Source organism: Bombina bombina, chromosome 8 (assembly GCF_027579735.1).
Source record: "Bombina bombina isolate aBomBom1 chromosome 8, aBomBom1.pri, whole genome shotgun sequence".
Classification (NCBI taxonomy): Eukaryota; Metazoa; Chordata; class Amphibia; order Anura; family Bombinatoridae; genus Bombina; species Bombina bombina.
Window position 1 is genome coordinate 216401926 of NC_069506.1, and position 19157 is coordinate 216421082.

The window sequence follows — 19157 nt, forward strand, 5'->3', positions numbered from 1 at the left end:
AGCACTATTTTAAAATAACAAACTCTTGATAGTAGAATAAAAAAACTACAACTAAACACCACATACTCTTAACCATCTCCGTGGAGATGTTGCCTGTGCAACGGCAAAGAGAATGACTGGGGTGGGTGGAGCCTAGGAGGGACTATATGGCCAGCTTTGTTGGGACTCTTTGCCATTTCCTGTTGGGGAAGAGATATTCCCACAAGTAAGGATGACGCCGTGGACCGGACACACCAATGTTGGAGAAATAGCAATTTCCTCAAACCGGTACTGTACCTTTAAGAGAAAAAAGTAGCACTTAAACTGCAAAACAGTGAAAAAAAGTAGTAAACTCTTCGAAATTTTTACACTGTGTATATGAGACCAAGGTAATATTGCACACACTTGCAAATGGACGATTAACCCTTTGGCCCGCAAACCGGATTGAAAAAACGTCTACACGTATAAAACCGCTAAACACCTCACCACAGCTCTGCTGTGGCGCCTACCTGACCTTAGGGACGAACAGGAATGAAAGAAAACCTGTTTAGTACACAGAAGGACTCCTCTAGATAAGCTTGCTGTCTTGGAAGGAAAGCAACTGCGGCGCGAAAATAGGCCCCTCCCACCACACTCGATGTCAGAGGGGCCTTAAAGAAACACTCCTAAGAATTTCTGAAAAGCCATGTGGACAATTAAACCCCAAAAAACAAGTTTAAACACTCTCAAAAAAAAAACAAAAAAACGATCTTCATGTGTAAAAAGAAAACGTTTTTATCACCTTAATCACCAGAACAAATAACATGAGTATTACCCAACCTTGCAAGCTTGATCCCAGTCGTTATTAAATCACTGCATCTAGCTTACCACATTTCCAAAAAGGCTCTGTCAGGATTTTCTAGACTTTATCATCTCTCTAGGAAAAATTATACTGAACATACCTCAAAGCAGGCAATCTGCAGGCCGTTCCCCCAGCTGAAGTTTTCCCATACTCTTCAGTTATGTGTGAGAACAGCAATGGACCTTAGTTACAATCTGCTAAGATCATTATCCTCCAGGCAGAATTCTTCTTCTAATTTCTGCCTGAGAGCAAACAGTACAACGCCGGTACCGTTTAAAATAACAACACTCTTGATTGAAGATGAAAACTACACTAAATCACCACATATCTCTTTATACTTCCTACTTGTCGAGAGCTTGCAAAGAGAATGACTGGGGGTGGGGGTTAGGGGAGGAGCTATATAGACAGCTATGCTGTGGGTGTCCTCTTTGCAACTTCCTGTTGGGAAGCAGAATATCCCACAAGTAATGGATGAACCTGTGGACTGGATACACCTTATAAGAGAAATAAAATGCCCCTCCAAAATAAAAACACCCCCTAAACTACCAATAGCCCTTAAAAGGGACTTTGGTATGGCATTGCCCTATGTTAATCAGCTCTTTTACATTTAAAAATTACTAAATCCCCCCCTAACAGTAAACCCCCCCCACTCACCAAAACCCCCAAAATAAAAAAACCTAACACTAAAAAACCTAAACTACCCATTGCCCCTAAAGGGGCATTTGTATGGGCATTGTCCTTAAAGGGCAATCAGCTCTTTTACTTCCCTTAAAAAGGGCAATCAGCTCTTTTACAGCACATTAAATCCCTAATCTTAAAAATAGAAAAAACAAACAAAAATAAATTATTATTACTAAGCCCCAAATAGGTACTAACCATTACCCCCAAGGTAGAAAATACAGTGATCGTATCATCGCAGAAAATGCAGCATGTCTGCAGAAAGAGCAGGACACATGCAGGAACTGTAGGCGCTTGAACTTTGTAGTGCTGCTCCACATAAGAGAGTTCTCTTCAAACAGAGCTGTGCTCTGGCTGCACTGTGTAAGTTTTCCATAACACAGTGCAGCCAGAGTAGAGTGCTGTTTGAAGTGAGCAGTCAAATATGCAGTATCGCTGCAAAGCAGCAGCACATTGCTTGTTGACTGTCTCTCAGAGATTTTTTCAAACCCGTCCCCTAGCCTTTCCCAGTCTGCAAAGCTGTTTATTCTGAATCTAAGACGTACGTATGAGCATTGTATCTTTTTTATTACTACATTTCTGTTAGATTAAGAGAAAAGGAAACAGATTTATTCAAGAAGCATTTTAAAATGTCTTTGTATGCAGCTAATTTGCAATGCAATTATATTATAAAAATTAAAAATGGCTTTATTCTTCAGTTAACCAACACATTGCAATTGAACTGGTGCCTTCGTGTAACTATCTAATTTAAAATTGAATTTTATTTAAAAATGACCTGCAGAAAAAATTTCACTAAAAAAAATCTATTCGCAGAAAGTGAATAAAAGTTCTGCCTCTGAGACCATTACTGAAGTCCGTCGAAGAAGGTCTTCTTCTAGGCGGCGCGGAGCTGGCTTCCCCGATGCACGGATCCTCAGCGGCAGTGGTCCTCATCGTTGTGGAGGCTCCTCTTCATGCGATCGTCCGTCGCACACTGAAGATTGAATGCAAGGTACCCCATATTTATTGGGGTACCTTGCATTCCTATTGGCCAATAGGATGAGAGCTACTGAAATCTTATTGGCTGGTTTGAACAACCAATAGGATTTCAGTAGCTCTAATCCTATTAGCTGATATCAAAATGTCAGCCAATAGGAATGCAAGGTACCCCAAATTGATTGCGGTACCTTTCATTCAATCTTCAGTGTACGACTGACATTGGATGAAGAGGAGTCTCCACGCCGCCGCCATTGAGGATCCACGCATCGGGGAAAACAGCTCCGCACCTCCACTCCCACCTCCTTCGTTCCGGATGAAGATAGTAAATGATGGAGCCACCTGTAAGAAGACCTTCTCCACCGGACTTCAGGAACGGTGAGTACCTATTTTGGGCTAAGTCTTAGGCTTTTTTTTTTTTTTTTTTTTTTTTAATGAGAGTTTTTAGGGCAGAAAAAGAGCCGAATGTCCTTTTAAGGGCAATGCCCATACAAATGGGTAAGTTTAGTTTTTTTTAGTGTTAGTTTTTTTTAATTTTGGGGGTTTGGTGGGTGGGGGGTTTTACCGTTAGGGGGTTATTGGTAATTTGTTTAGGTAAAAGAGCTGTTTAACTTAGGGCAATGCCCTACAAAAGCCTTTTTAAGGGCTATTGGTAGTTTATTATTAGATTAGGGGGTGTTTTTATTTTTGGGGGGATTTTTTTATAGGGTATTAGGTTACGTTTATTTTTTTTATTTTGTATAGCTTTGTTTATTTTTTTCTATAATTTTACTTTTTTATGTTTTGTAACCTTAGCTTGTTTTTAAACATAGACTATAGACTATATATATATATATATATATATTGTACCAAAAAAATCATATATATGTAGAAATATTTAGTAATGTGCAGAACATTGGAATGTGAAATATTCATATTTTCATGTTGGGTTAGCGCAAATGAGAATATGCGATTGTGTTTGCGCGAGAGTGGGTTGTTTTAACCCCCACTTTTTTTCCTCCAATGACTTCTATGGGGGAATACGTGAACGCGCATGAGATATTCTAACTTTACATTTTTACGCTCGTCGGGTTACCGCAAGAGCAAAAACAGTTTACTTTAAACTCATAATACGAACTCAACCTGAATTTTACTTCTAGCACAATTAACGTTAAAGCGGAAACATTAATTTGCGCTATGCTCGTAATCTTGACTTAAGTGTTAAACTGCTGCACTGTTTCAGTGTGAAATAGAAGCACAGTATATTTCTGGACAACACAAAGGAATAAACACCAGTCACAACAAGATAAGATTCCAAAGCATAATGCAGATCTGGTGTAGCTACTTGTATTATTCAGCATAAGGATACATAGTAGTGATTTCATTCTGAATAAAAAAGTTTTAACATGTGCCTACACGCAGCTCAGTGTCAGTACTTCTGCAAGATAAAGCTTTATACTTTGACCATGATATTGTTTCTTTAAAATACACCCCAACCCTCCCCCCTCCGAAAAAGTAAAAAATATTCTTGCATTGCACTATGCCATCATAAATACCCATACCCATCAGTCTATCTTAGCTACCCCATCACAAAAAAATGGGGCTAACATTTATTACAGTATTCTTGTACCGTCTTCATGACCTCTTAAATATTGCCCCCTAGTGTTTACTTCTCACTCATGCAATATATCAGTCATTCTTCAAAATCTGTACAGACATTTAGTTCATCCCATATTAAGGGTTAGTTTGTTAGAGAGACATGCTGGTTAGGTTTTCGTGACTGAGCAGTCCTTTCCTAGAGTTACTGACAACATGGCTAGGACCACAGTACTCCTGCAAATTGTGCCTTAATGTAACCAGTGCTGAACCCAAGCATGCTCTATTTGGGGCTTGGGATCCTCCAGGCAGCTGTAAAAGTAGGGTAACTACCCCAGCCATGCCATCATCTGTTGGTTCAAGTGTGATTGGTCCCACTCTGAAGCTGGAATATGTATAACCTAATAATTGGGATAAGAAGGGATCAGAGTGTCGTAATGATGGAGGCTGAGGAGCAGAGGGGTCATATGATTTCATTCTTGACTTTGAGCGATGGTGGTGGTGATGATGGTGGTGATGGTGGTGGTGGTGTGGAAGCAAAGGCAAAACTGGTCCTCCTTGATGACAACCACCCACCAGCTCCACTTCAGGTTGGAAGTAGACAGTCAGTTTGGCAAAAGGACGACTAGCCATCTTGCTCATCTCTTGCAGGTGACGCCTTTGCTCCCTGCGCACATCCAGCCATTGCTTGACCTTCCAAAGCAGTACACATGCAGACAAGAAGAGGAAGAAACAGCTGAAGAAGACTGAGAAGAAGACAAAAAGATCAATATGAGCCTGGTCCTGTCTGAAGAAAAGCAATCCTTGGGACTCTCCTGATCCATTAGTGGAGTTTCCAAGAAGTAGCAAATAAAAGCGGCTGGATTTTAGTGTATGTAGTTCATGTGGATATGTTATTACTACTCGATCCCTGACTCCTCGCACAATCAGCACAGTCTGTTGATGGCTAACAGTGATATATGTAATCAGCCCACGAGGACGCTCCTCACGAAGCCACTGAGCCTTAATAGCAGCACGATTTAAGCTTCCATTAGCCGAGGCAGTAAGTGGCTCAGGACCTCCATGTCCATCAATGTCAGTTTGACTATGATGCAAACGGACAGCATGGATTCCTGTACCTGAATCCACATCTACAGAAAAAGTCTCATATGACGTGGAGACAAAGACATCCACACAGCCAAAAGTCACATCAAGAGTGACTCTAATGTCCACATTGGTGAATTTAGGCTGAACCCCAAAAAATACGCTCCGTCCATATGGTAGGTTCTGGATGTTTGGCTCGTGAAAACAGTTACTCTGGGAGGTTGGGTCAAAACAGTATTCCTGCTCCACAGTCATCAGACGATAGCACTGTCGACCATTCACTGGGTTACCATGGAAAGAATCTTTACACTTTGCACACTGTGAAAGAGAAGAAAAAATAGACAAATGAACATAGATTCAGAATGATAAATAACTTATTTTGCATATAGACATTGTGATTTATTTTGCATATTTGAATTGGTAGAGTAGAAGTCTCATCAGATACCTGGTCCCTTTTTATTGGTTTCCCTCCCAAACTACCTAAAATTTATAGGTATCTCTCCAACCCAAAATAGAATTTATAGTTGTCTCTCACAACCTGTCATCTGCAACATTCTCTCTCATACAATGTGAAATTTGTATCAATTCCTCATAGTGCTCAATGATCTTAACCTATCCGCTCTGATAAGATCATTAGTACTGTGAGGTGCCATAAAGGATTTTAGAAAGGCAAATTTTACATTAAGAGTGGATTATCTAGCTTTGTAGGTTTCTGGGTGCGAAGGAGAAACACCTATATTACAATATAATGCTCCAGAAACCCCCCCAAATGATTTTGCATGATTTCTCTCCATGACAGCGGCTTTTTGATAATCAGTAGACATGTGCATATATCTCCTTCACGAGGAAACGAATGCCGAAGTGAAGGCTGCCAGTGACATTCTGCTATTATTGGAGCCGGATTTCTTCTTGTGAAGGTGAAATACACTAAGTTCTGTGCAAATCCAGATCTTAGCGTGCTACACTTTCACAACAAGAAATCTTGCTCAGAAAATAGCCAAATGCCACTGGTGGCAGCCATCTTCGGCATTTGTTTCCCGACGAAGCAGATGAATCACATGTCGAATTATCAGGCCATAAAAAAAGGACATGAAATAAAAAAAAAATCATAATTCAGAGTTCCAGTTTACTTCTATTATCTAATTTGTTTCATTTTCTTGGTACCCTTTGCTGAAGAAACAGCAATGCACATCAGTTAGCCAATAACATGAGGCATATACGTGCATCCACCAATCAGCAGCTCTTGAGCCTTCCTAGGTATTCTTTTAAACAAAGGATACCAAGGGAGCAAAACAGATTAGATAATGGAAGTAAATTGGAATAGTTTTTTTAAAATGTCATGCTCTATCTGATTTATGAAAGAAAAAACATGGGTTTCATGTCCCTTTAATCTGGTGCCTTGATATTTGTGGCTATCTTTCTCACAGCAAATGGTAGCCACACTAATTCCTTTAACATATACTGGTCTTTACATCAGTGTCTATTTCAAAATTCTTTATTCAACATGGTCACAATACATGGTAACTTCAGAAGTAACACCACCCATGGTATTTATAAATAACTCTTGCAGTACCAGGCATTTTTAGCGGTCTATCTTAAAGTATTTGTCATCTGCCCCATTCACCCCTACAGTATATTATATCTGCTGCAATATCTCTTACAAACAGGTAGCTGTAGCATCCTTACACTTTTACTACCTAGTAGTATCCTTTATATTGTCTGCATTATAGTAGTATGAAAAGGACAGAAACAAGAGAGGCTAGCACTCTTATTAAATAGAAAAAAACACGAAACAAAGCACAAACTGGTTTAAAATGCACAGACCACATATCTAGCACTATATGCACAGTACCTGGTATCGGTAGCAGTCTCTCTTGTCACTTTGGGGACTGTTCTGACAATTGCCAGTCTCTGTATTGTTGCTACAAGGACAGTTTGTTCCATCCTGCTCATTACATGTATCCGCATGTCCATTACACTGACATCTGTAAGAGAAATAGTTACCCAGGAAGTTAGGAAAACAGCACACCTTTTTCTTTTTCTTTATGGGGCACGGAACAAAGGACTTGTCAGGTCCCAATGTAATCCAGAAACAAAGAATATTCCAGCCTCCAAAATTCTTTAAAAGAACCTTTATTTTCACATAGGATCCTCAGCAACAAACATACAACGTTTCAAGCCTAAGAAGGCTCTTATTATTATACATGACTAAGAGCCTTCTTAGGCTTCAAACGTTGTATGTTTGTTGCTGAGGACCCTATGTGAAAATAAAGGTTCTTTTAAAGAATTTTGGAGGCTGGAATATTCTTTGTATCTGTAAGAGAAATGTTAGAGTAATACACTGTAAAAAGTACACTCTGTGACAATGAAACCAGAAAGTGGGAGACTGTGAAAGCACATTATCTAGTAATAAACTATGATTTAGCAATAGCTCTAAATTTAATGAAGGAAACACGGTTGCCTCCTCAAATTCACATGCTTCAGGAGGTACATGCAGTCCACTGCACATCAAAGTGTACATTCTGCAGCATTGACAGTCCATATTTAAATGTCAAAGGGGAGGATACACATTACGTTTACTTGGTTTTGTTTCGGCACTTGGGTATTAAACCTACACCATGTTCTAATCTGATGACCCAAACCTCTGTATAAAATATGGGTATTCTCTAGCTGCTCTCTAAAAATTCATATTATTCTAACCTTGTTGCCTAAATAATCCTGATTTTATTAAAGGCAGGAGGCAAATATTTTGCATCATGATAAAACAAAATAATAGCTTTGTAACAAAGATACACTAACTAGGAGACAGGATAGAGGTTAAATGACTAAACCACAAGATATTCTTCCTCTTTTCTTTGCAGACTCAAGAGCAGAAGCTGGAACTAAAGTGCAGAAACATGCTTCAAGTATTACAATTGAAAATCAATGGAACCAAGAATGGAAGGGCCACCGGAAAAACCCTGGAAGTCCACACTGAAAAAGAAGAATCAAAGGATAAAATCTGGAGATGGAAAATAAAAACACATACTCAAAGAAACAATAGTAAACACATTTATTTTATGTGTGTGTTCTTTTGTTTGTTTCTTCGGGTAGGCAAAAAGTATGGGAGGAAAAATATTCGTCTCCTATCTTTAATAAAATCAGGATTATTTAGGTAACAAAGATAGAATAATCCAAATTTTATTTCAAGACCGGAGGCTTCATTTTTTTGCATTTTAAAAGGAATACAAAACCCAGATTTGATTCAAATAGAGAATGCAATTTTAAATGTTTCCCAATTTACTTCTATTATCTAATTTGTTTTGTTCTTTTGGCATCCTTTGTTGAATGGCATACATAGGTAGGCTAAGGAGCTGTTGATTGGTAGCTGCACATATAGGTTATGTCTCCCATGTTCATTGTTGTTTCTTCAACAAAAGATAACAAGATAATTAAACAAATAAGATAATAGAAGTAAATTGGAAAGTTTTTTTTTTTTAAATTGCATGCTCTATCTGAATCATGAAATAACAGTTTTGGGTTTCCTGTCCCTTTAAAGCAAAGAAAGTACTGGATCAAACACATGCTGAATTGGTTTAAAGTAAAATCTAGAAAAGATAGAGGATGACCAATCAGTCGCCATCAGAATGTCCTGAAGTTGACCCCAAGCAAGAAAAGCTCTAAACCCTCCAGCTCCAAAGCTAAAACATATACCAGCTTAAGATCAACCATCTAACCCAACGGGCTATGATGGGAGAACAGACTGGCCTAAAGGGAAGCACAAAAGAAATCAGACATTGACCACAAGAAAAAAAACCTGGAGTCTTCTGTCCTAGCAAGGTAGGCTTAAAGGGACACTGTAACCAATTTTTTTCTTTTGTGATTCAGATAGAGCATGACATTTTAAGCAACTTTCTAATTTACTCCTATTATCAAATGTTATTTATTATCTTGGTATCTTTATTTGAAATGCAAAAATGTAAGTTTAGATGCCGGCCCATTTTTGGTGAACAACCTAGGTTGTCCTTGCTGATTGGTGGATAAATTCATCCACCAATCAAAAACTGCTGTCCAGAGTTCTGAACCAAGAAAAAAGCTTAGATGCCTTTTCATATAAAGATAGCAAGAGAAAGAAGAAACATTGATAATAGGATAAATTAGAAAGTTCCTTAAAATTGCATGCTCTATCTGAATCACGAAAGAAAATTTTTGGGTACAGTGTCCCTTTAAAGCAAAGAGCCACGCAAAACTGAATCTCCTAAGGAAAATAAGGACATAGGAGCAAAAAAGAAATAGATTCAGTTTGACTAGAAATAACGAACTACAAGGACTACATTGACATCCCATGGGCAAGAATACCACGGTTGAGGAGGTACCTTAAGGCAAACAGCCTTCAGAATTGGATATACCAAATGATGTCTGCCAACAGAGACCCCCTTCCACTGGAGAGTGGGCCGCAAAAATCACAAAATGCATAAGGCTGATCGTACGATAGGCCTCTCCCTGAAAATATAGGACAGTAAGGAAATTAACAACTAAAGCCAGAGGCACTGAAAATAAATTAGCTTTCCTGTTATCGCACCAACGATCCCATGTCAACCAGACTGTAGAATAGCATTGCTTGGTTCACGGGGCCCAAGACCCCAAAGGAAACAAGTTAGTGTTCCTATAAAGACCCTTGGAAACCCAGGATCCCCTAAAATCTGCCATGCCAACAGAGACAGACGTCTGTTGAGCATCAGGGTATGCAACTGGTCCCTTGAGCACTTGAGAAGGTCTGGCCAGATAGAAAAAATGGGCACTGACAAGGCTGAGTGAATCTCTGACTTGATCCTGAGGGAGAAACGGAGACTAGAAGAGGCATCTATGAGAAATCCTAGAAATTCTATCCTTTGAGAAGGAGAGAAAGCAGACTCTTGATCGTTGATGACAAACCCTAAACTATGGAGAAGGGAAACAGTATCCTGCAGCTCACGCTGAAGGGTAATTGGATCCTGGGCCATAGGAAGAACTTAGTCTATATAAAAGGCATGAAAACTGCAAAATCCGAACCCCCAAGAGAACCTCAAAAACTGTAGTTTCCTGAGAACTGGAACAGTAAGGCATGCATCAATTATGGCAGATAAAGGATCAAAAAGCCGCCAAGGATGAAATATATAAAAAGTAACTTTTATTTTGTAAATACTATAATAACAACAAATAGTATATCACAGGGGGGACAATGATGTACGAGAGGAGTAACCAACAGGCTTACGCGTTTCGGCCGAGAAGGGCCGTAATCATAGCCTAATAGTTACAAATCTGAACACTCATTTAAAAGGAGTAAAATGATCTGATTGGCTAATACAGATACACACCTCTCTGTCTTAAAGAAACATGCAAACAATACACTTATGGCAGCAAGATTAATAACAGATCAAATTGATGGTACAAATAATACTAGTTGTATACATATAATTTCAAGTGTCAATATAAATTGGTATAAATAAACCAATGGTCCACCAATGAAGGAACAGGAAACACACACAAAAAGAAAATAGAAATTAGAAAATACAGGCTATGCAAATAAAAATAATAAATACAGAGGGAGAGTAAGGAAATCACTCCCAATAGTTAATTAGATCGTAGTCAGAATTCAAACCACTGGGATACTGTGTATTAAGCTTGAAAACCCAAAACATCTCCCGTTTGTTAAGAAGCTTTAGTCTGTTGATACCTGGCTTTTTGATAGACACTTTTTCAATTACACATCACTTGAAGGTACTCAGATCATTATGATGTTTCTTAGCAAAAAGTTGTACAATTCGTGATGTAGATTTGCCTGTGTGAATTGTTGAGAAATGTTCCCTAATTCAAGAGGACACATCCCTAGTGGTGAGACCAATGTACTGCAAGTGACATGTAATAAGGTATATAACAAAAGTGCTAGTGCAATTGTGGCAACCATAGATATAAGTTTCTCCAGTAACCATCGAGTTAAAGGTATTAGTGAACAGTGCATGATCACATGGTTTGCACTTTCTGTGTCCACATCTGAACATACCATGATGTAAGAGCCATGAGCTAGTGTTACTGGGACTAGCACTTATGAGTTTAGTAGGTGACACATAGTTACCAATGGTCTTACATCTGCAATAAGAACATCTAAGGCCCTGTTTGACAAGTGTTTTCTAACAATTTTACAGATATCGCTATATTGAGCGCTATACTCTGTTACAAAAGTAACTCCTTTATGACACTTTCTTTTGTCTGATACATTGTCACTCAGGAGTGAACACCTATCCAGTTTGTCAGCCTCTTCTCTGGCCCTGTTGATCACTTTAGCTGAATAACCTCTGGCTGATAGTCTAGTGCTGAGGTCGTTAGCTTCCTGTACATATTCATTGTGCACAGAGCAATTGCGTCTTAACCTGACGAACTGACCCTTGGCCACTGCATGAGGAACATGTGGAGGGTGACAACTGGAGACCTCAAGAAGAGTATTACCAGAAATTGGCTTGCGGTAAACCCTCGAATGTATGGATCCATCAGCATCCGCTGTCAATTGAATATCCAGAAAATGAATTCGTTTCTCATCAAATTTCGAAAATAAACCTTAAACCAATCTGGTTATCATCGAGAAAATCAATGAATGCCTGAGCCTGATCAAAGGTGCTTTGTGAGATATGGTCACCAGTTTTTGTTGAGTACAGATGAAAGTAATGTTTGGACATTGTATTACAGGCATCTATTAGCTTGTTTTCACGCTCTCCACTACTTTGCTATTGTCGTTTTAACTCTTTTGTTCTCACCATGCATCTATTATGTCCAGACTTGAAAAGCAATCCCCCAACTGAAGGAGATGCCTGAGCATATGAATACTCTATCTTGAGGTGGCAATATTAAATAAAGTTATTGAGCTTCCTTTAAGTTGATCACCCAATATAAACCACCTGTCTCATTCTATAACAGAATTTTTTTTTTATTGAAGAAGCCTACCTCCTTGTTTATAACCAACTCTATCGTGCTTTGGCCTGAAGTGAAGTAACTCTGCTTGAATAAGGGCCATGGCCTTTGATGAAAACCTGATGAAGTTTGGAGGCATAGACAAAAAAGGACGACAAATAAACTCTAGATGAAACCCTGTCAGCAGGTCTCCAACAGATCTTTTGACCTGGAAGTGTTCACCGTATCGATTGTAGGAAGTGGGTAGTTCCAAGAACCGCTCTGGGGACCGCTCAATCCAGAGTGCTTCAGGACTGCTGTTAGTCTTGAAAGATGTATACATTTTTGTATAAACTGGGAGAGATAAGCCAGAGACAAATCGGAAGACAGAGAATATCTATTATGCTTAAGGATGAAAAACAAAATTTATACTTGATAAATTATTTTCTTTCAGGGTGATGAGAGTCCATAGAGCCTTGACATGTGAGATATAATTCCTGTCACTACTCAGTTTAACGTATAGCTGAGCAGAGTAAAGGAGACAGATATGTAGGAAAGACAAAAGCAGGGTCTATAGGTGGGTCAAAGCAAAATAAATTGGATGGGGGCCTGTGGACTCATCATCGTGAAAGAAAATAATTTATCAGGTAAGCATAAATATTGTTTTCTTTCATATGATGAGAGTCCACAGAGCCTTGACACGTGGGATCTAATATCCAAGCTGTGAGTCCATGACAAAGAAAGGGTGGGACAAAAATAAGGCAGTTCCTATTTGCGATAAAATTTTACAAAAGTATAAAGAGAATACCACATAGCAGCCTTGCAATTCTGTTCCAATGAAGCGTAATTTTTAAAGGCCCACGAAGTAGCAACTGATCTAGTGGAATGAGCTTTGTTACGTTTAGTGGGAGACTTGCCCGACACCAAGTAAGCTTTGGGAATCAATTGTTTAAGCCAAAAAGCCAAAGCTATAGCAATAGCCTTTTTGACCCTTACGAGAACTAGAATGATGAACAAAAAGACTAGAATAGAAGATTGTCTAAAATCCTTAGTAGTCTACTGATAAAACTTTAGAGCTCTCATGACATAGTTAGGAGATTTATTGTTCCTTCTTTGCGTCCTTACCCTTCTGCTCAATATTGTCTGACGAGACAACTTTGGGTTAAAAAAAAAATCACATTTGGCCCGAAGCACAACTGACAATTCTGATATTCTCATAGCAGATGCAAACGCCAGAAAAAAAAGAACTCTCCAGGACAGGAGTTTAATGTCAATGTTAATGCTATGCAAGGGTTCAAAAACAGGACCCTGTAACATTGAAAGAATTGGATTCAAACTCCATGGAGGAGAAATAAGTCTTACAACTGGTCTTATCAGCACCAAGGCCTGAACGAAGACTTGAGCATCATAAAGTTTGGCTATTTTTCTGTGAAACAGAATGGATAATTCAGATATATGGCCCTTTAAGGAACTAGAAGATAAACTTTTATCTAGTCCCTCCTGCAAAAAAATGGAGGATTCTAGGAATTCGGAAAGAATGCACCTGAAAACCTCTAGAACACCACCAATTGAAGTATACCTTCTAAATCTTGCAGTATATTCTTCTTGTCACAGGTTTTCTAGCCTGTAATAGAGTATCTAGAACACAATCAGAAAAAAATGATGTTTTAGAATCAAGCGTTACAAACCATAAAATTTAGAGATTTGAGGTCTGGATAAAGAAGAGGACCTTGGAACAAGAGATCTTGACATTGAGGAAGAAGCCAAGAAGGAGAACTGGACATCTGCTTACCATGTTCTGTGAAGCCAAGCTGGCACTATCAGAATGAATGAGGCAGACTCCTGTTTGATCCTGGCTGTATTCAAATTTTATTCAGTACCAGGAGGAAAAACATGACGTTTCGAGCCCGAAACGTCATGTTTTTCCTCCTGGTACTGAATAAAATCCAAAGGAGACCAAACTCCTTATGCTTTTCGAGACTCCCATACTGCACTCCAACCTGAAAGGCTATCAACTGTTTTTACAATGGCCCAAAAAGGATGAAGAAAAGAAGCCCCAAAGATCAAAGATGGATTTTCCATCCACCAAGACAAAGATTGTTTTAATGATAAATCTAGAGTAATTTGCTGATCTAATAACAGATAATTCCTTGTCCGCTACATGAGCATAGATAGTTGAAAAAGCCGTAAGTGAAAGCGGGCAAACAGAGCTGTGTCTGAAGCTGCTACCATGTACTGAGCTACAGTTGGAGAAGCAGAAAGTTGAAGAAGGGAGCATGCCTTCTGCAGTTTTATTCTGTGTAAATCTGTTAAAGAAAGGCGCATTGACACAGAATCTATGATGGACTACCAGATAGGAAACCTTGGTAGCTGGAGATAAAAAAGCTCTTTGGAATTTTTATTCTCCAGCCATGATCATGCAAAAAGTATAAGAGTCTTTGGGTGTGAGACATTCGTAGAGACAGCGAAGGGGCTTGGACTAGGATGTCGTACAGGTAAGGCGCAACTGATATGCCCTGCGCTCTGATAACAGCCAACAATGCTCACAACGCCTTTGTGAAGATGCAGGGAGCTGTGGCAAGACCAAATAGCAAACCAATGGTGTTTGTTTAGGAAAGCAAAGCTTAGGAAATGATGATGATCCCTGTAAATATGGATACAAAGGTATGCATCATTAAGGTCTGTAGTGGACATAAACTGACCCTGTTATATTAAGGGTAAAATTATGCGAATTGCTTCCATTTTGAAAGTGGGGAACCGTGAAAACTTGTTTTAAAGTTCAATATGGGTCTGAAAGTTCCTTCTTTCTTTTGAACAATTAAGAGATTGAAGTAAAAACCCTGTCTCTGTTCTGAGACAGGTTCAGGAAGAATTACTCCCATCTTCTCTAGATCCTGAACACATTGAAGAAGGCAGCCATCTTCAAATTATTATTGGGGATGTGAGCAGATAGAATCATCCTCGAAGAGGTCTGGCTCAAAAACCTATTCTGAAACCTTGGGAGATGCTATTTAAAACTCAGCGGTCTTGAATGGAACAAACCCAGGCTTTCTGAAAAAAAAAACTCAATCTTCCCCCTACCAGAACAGGGTCTGATTCCAGGGGTCGCACCTTCATGCAGATTTAGAACTGGATTTCTTCTCTGCTTATTCTTGGCCCAAGATGATCCTGGTTTCCAGGAAGGCTTGGAGGATTTGGTCCTCTGAGAAGAGAGCTCCTTATCTTTTGAGGAGCAAAAGGAACAAAACCAGTTTCTCAGCCTATTTTTTTCCTTTTTTATCCTGAGGAAGGAATGCTCCTTTACCACCGGTAACAGTTTTGATGACAGAGTCCAAATCAGATCCAAAAATAATTTCTTTCATGTAATTAACAAGAGTCCATGAGCTAGTGACGTATGGGATATACATTCCTACCAGGAGGGGCAAAGTTTCCCAAACCTTAAAATGCCTATAAATACACCCCTCACCACACCCACAAATCAGTTTTACAAACTTTGCCTCCAAGGGAGGTGGTGAAGTAAGTTTGTGCTAGATTCTACGTTGATATGCGCTCCGCAGCAAGTTGGAGCCCGGTTTTCCTCTCAGCGTGCAGTGAATGTCAGAGGGATGTGAGGAGAGTATTGCCTATTGAATGCAGTGATCTCCTTCTACGGGGTCTATTTCATAAGGTTCTCTGTTATCGGTCGTAGAGATTCATCTCTTACCTCCCTTTTCAGATCGACGATATACTCTTATATTTACCATTTCCTCTACTGATTCTCGTTTCAGTACTGGTTTGGCTTTCTACAAACATGTAGATGAGTGTCCTGGGGTAAGTAAGTCTTATTTTCTGTGACACTCTAAGCTATGGTTGGGCACTTTATTTATAAAGTTCTAAATATATGTATTCAAACATTTATTTGCCTTGACTCAGAATGTTCAACTTTCCTTATTTCCAGACAGTCAGTTTCATATTTGGGATTATGCTTTAATTATCATATTTTTCTTACCTCAAAAATTTGACTTTTTCCCTGTGGGCTGTTAGGCTCGCGGGGGCTGAAAATGCTTCATTTTATTGCGTCATTCTTGGCGCGGATTTTTTTGGCGCAAAAATTCATTTCCGTTTCCGGCGTCATACGTGTCGCCGGAAGTTGCGTCATTTTTTGACGTTATTTTGCGCCAAAAATGTCGGCGTTCCGGATGTGGCGTCATTTTTGGCGCCAAAAGCATTTAGGCGCCAAATAATGTGGGCGTCTTATTTGGCGCCAAAAAATATGGGCGTCGCTTTTGTCTCCACATTATTTCAGAATCATTTTTCATTTGCTTCTGGTTGCTAGAAGCTTGATGTTTGGCATTTTTTCCCATTCCTGAAACTGTCTTATAAGGAATTTGATCTATTTTGCTTTATATGTTGTTTTTTCTCTTACATATTGCAAGATGTCTCACGTTGCATCTGAGCCAGAAGATACTACAGGAAAACCTCTGCCTGCTGGATCTACCAAAGCTAAGTGTATCTGCTGTAAACTTTTGGTAGCTATTCCTCCAGCTGTTGTTTGTATTAAATGTCATGACAAACTTGTTAATGCAGATAATATTTCCTTTAGTGATGTACCATTGCCTGTTGCAGTTCCCTCAACATCTAAGGTGCAGAATGTTCCTGATAACATAAGAGATTTTGTTTCTGAATCCATAAAGAAGGCTTTGTCTGTTATTTCTCCTTCTAGTAAACGTAAAAAGTCTTTTAAATCTTCTCTCTCTACAGATGAATTTTTAAATGAACACCATCATTCTGATTCTTTGGACTCTTCTGGTTCAGAGGATTCTGTCTCAGAGATTGATGCTGATAAATCTTCATATTTATTTAAGATGGAATTTATTCGCTCTTTACTTAAAGAAGTACTAATTGCTTTAGAAATAGAGGATTCTAGTCCTCTTGATACTAATTCTATACGTTTGGATAAGGTTTTTAAAGCTCCTGCGGTTATTCCAGAAGTCTTTCCTGTTCCTAATGCTATTTCTGCAGTAATTGCTAAGGAATGGGATAGATTGGGTAATTCATTTACTCCTTCTAAACGTTTTAAGCAATTATATCCTGTTCCGCCTGACAGATTAGAATTTTGGGACAAAATCCCTAAAGTTGATGGGGCTATTTCTACCCTTGCTAAACGTACTACCATTCCTACATCAGATGGTACCTCGTTTAAGGATCCTTTAGATAGAAAAATTGAATCTTTTCTAAGAAAAGCTTATCTATGTTCAGGTAATCTTCTTAGACCTGCTATATCATTGGCTGATGTTGCTGCAGCTTCAACTTTTTGGTTGGAAACTCTAGCGCAACAAGTAACAAATCGTGATTCTCATGATATTATTATTCTTCTCCAGCATGCTAATAATTTCATCTGTGATGCCATTTTTGATATTTTTAGAGTTGATGTTAGATTTATGTCTCTGGCTATCTTAGCCAGAAGAGCTTTATGGCTTAAGACTTGGAATGCTGATATGGCTTCTAAATCAACTCTACTTTCCATTTCTTTCCAGGGAAACAAATTATTTGGTTCTCAGTTGGATTCTATTATTTCAACTGTTACTGGTGGGAAAGGAACTTTTTTACCACAGGATAAAAAGTCTAAAGGTAAAAACAGGGCTAACAATCGTTTTCGTTCCTTTCGTTTCAACAAAGAACAAAAGCCTGATCCTTCGTCCTCAGGAGCAGTTTCAGTTTGGAAACCATCTCCAGTCTGGAATAAATCCAAGCCTGCTAGAAAGGCAAAGCCTGCTTCTAAGTTCACATGAAGGTACGGCCCTCATTCCAGTTCAGCTGGTAGGGGGCAGGTTATGTTTTTTCAAAGAAATTTGGATCAGTTCTGTTCACAATCTTTGGATTCAGAACATTGTTTCAGAAGGGTACAGAATTGGTTTCAAGATGAGACCTCCTGCAAAGAGATTTTTTCTTTCCCATGTCCCAGTAAATCCAGTGAAAGCTCAAGCATTTCTGAATTGTGTTTCAGATCTAGAGTTGGCTGGAGTAATTATGCCAGTTCCAGTTCCGGAACAGGGGATGGGGTTTTATTCAAATCTCTTCATTGTACCAAAGAAGGAGAATTCCTTCAGACCAGTTCTGGATCTAAAATTATTGAATCGTTATGTAAGGATACCAACGTTCAAGATGGTAACTGTAAGGACTATATTGCCTTTTGTTCAGCAAGGGAATTATATGTCCACAATAGATTTACAGGATGCATATCTGCATATTCCGATTCATCCAGATCATTATCAGTTCCTGAGATTCTCTTTTCTAGACAAGCATTACCAATTTGTGGCTCTACCGTTTGGCCTTGCTACAGCTCCAAGAATTTTCACAAAGATTCTCGGTGCCCTTCTGTCTGTAATCAGAGAACAGGGTATTGTGGTATTTCCTTATTTGGACGATATCTTGGTACTTGCTCCGTCTTTACATTTAGCAGAGTCTCATACGAATCGACTTGTGTTGTTTCTTCAAGATCATGGTTGGAGGATCAATTTACCAAAAAGTTCTTTGATTCCTCAAACAAGGGTAACCTTTCTGGGTTTCCAGATAGATTCAGTGTCCATGACTTTGTCTTTAACAGACAAGAGACGTCTAAAATTGATTACAGCCTGTCGAAAACTTCAGTCTCAATCATTCCCTTCGGTAGCCTTATGCATGGAAATTCTAGGTCTTATGACTGCTGCATCGGACGCGATCCCCTTTGCTCGTTTTCACATGCGACCTCTTCAGCTCTGTATGCTGAACCAATGGTGCAGGGATTACACGAAGATATATCAATTAATATCTTTAAAACCGATTGTTCGGCACTCTCTAACGTGGTGGACAGATCACCATCGTTTAATTCAGGGGGCTTCTTTTGTTCTTCCGACCTGGACTATAATTTCAACAGATGCAAGTCTCACAGGTTGGGGAGCTGTGTGGGGATCTCTGACGGCACAAGGAGTTTGGGAATCTCAGGAGGTGAGATTACCGATCAATATCTTGGAACTCCGTGCAGTTTTCAGAGCTCTTCAGTTTTGGCCTCTTCTGAAGAGAGAATCGTTCATTTGTTTTCAGACAGACAATGTCACAACTGTGGCATACATCAATCATCAAGGAGGGACTCACAGTCCTCTGG

The 19157-nt window shown here is 39.1% G+C and overlaps 1 protein-coding gene across 2 annotated transcripts in view; it reads right to left on the reverse strand.

Annotated features, from left to right (window-relative positions):
* Positions 1-3759: 3759 nt before the first annotated feature.
* MEGF8 (multiple EGF like domains 8) overlaps positions 3760-19157 on the reverse strand; it is a 119493-nt gene continuing 104095 nt past the window's right edge. For both annotated transcript variants that reach the window (XM_053690879.1, XM_053690877.1), the window contains exons 42-43: positions 6984-7116; positions 3760-5449 (exon numbers count right to left, since the gene is read on the reverse strand). In XM_053690879.1, coding sequence (XP_053546854.1) covers positions 4202-5449; positions 6984-7116 — 1381 coding nt within the window. In that variant the 3' untranslated portion in view covers positions 3760-4201. The remainder of the gene's footprint in view (positions 5450-6983; positions 7117-19157) is intronic.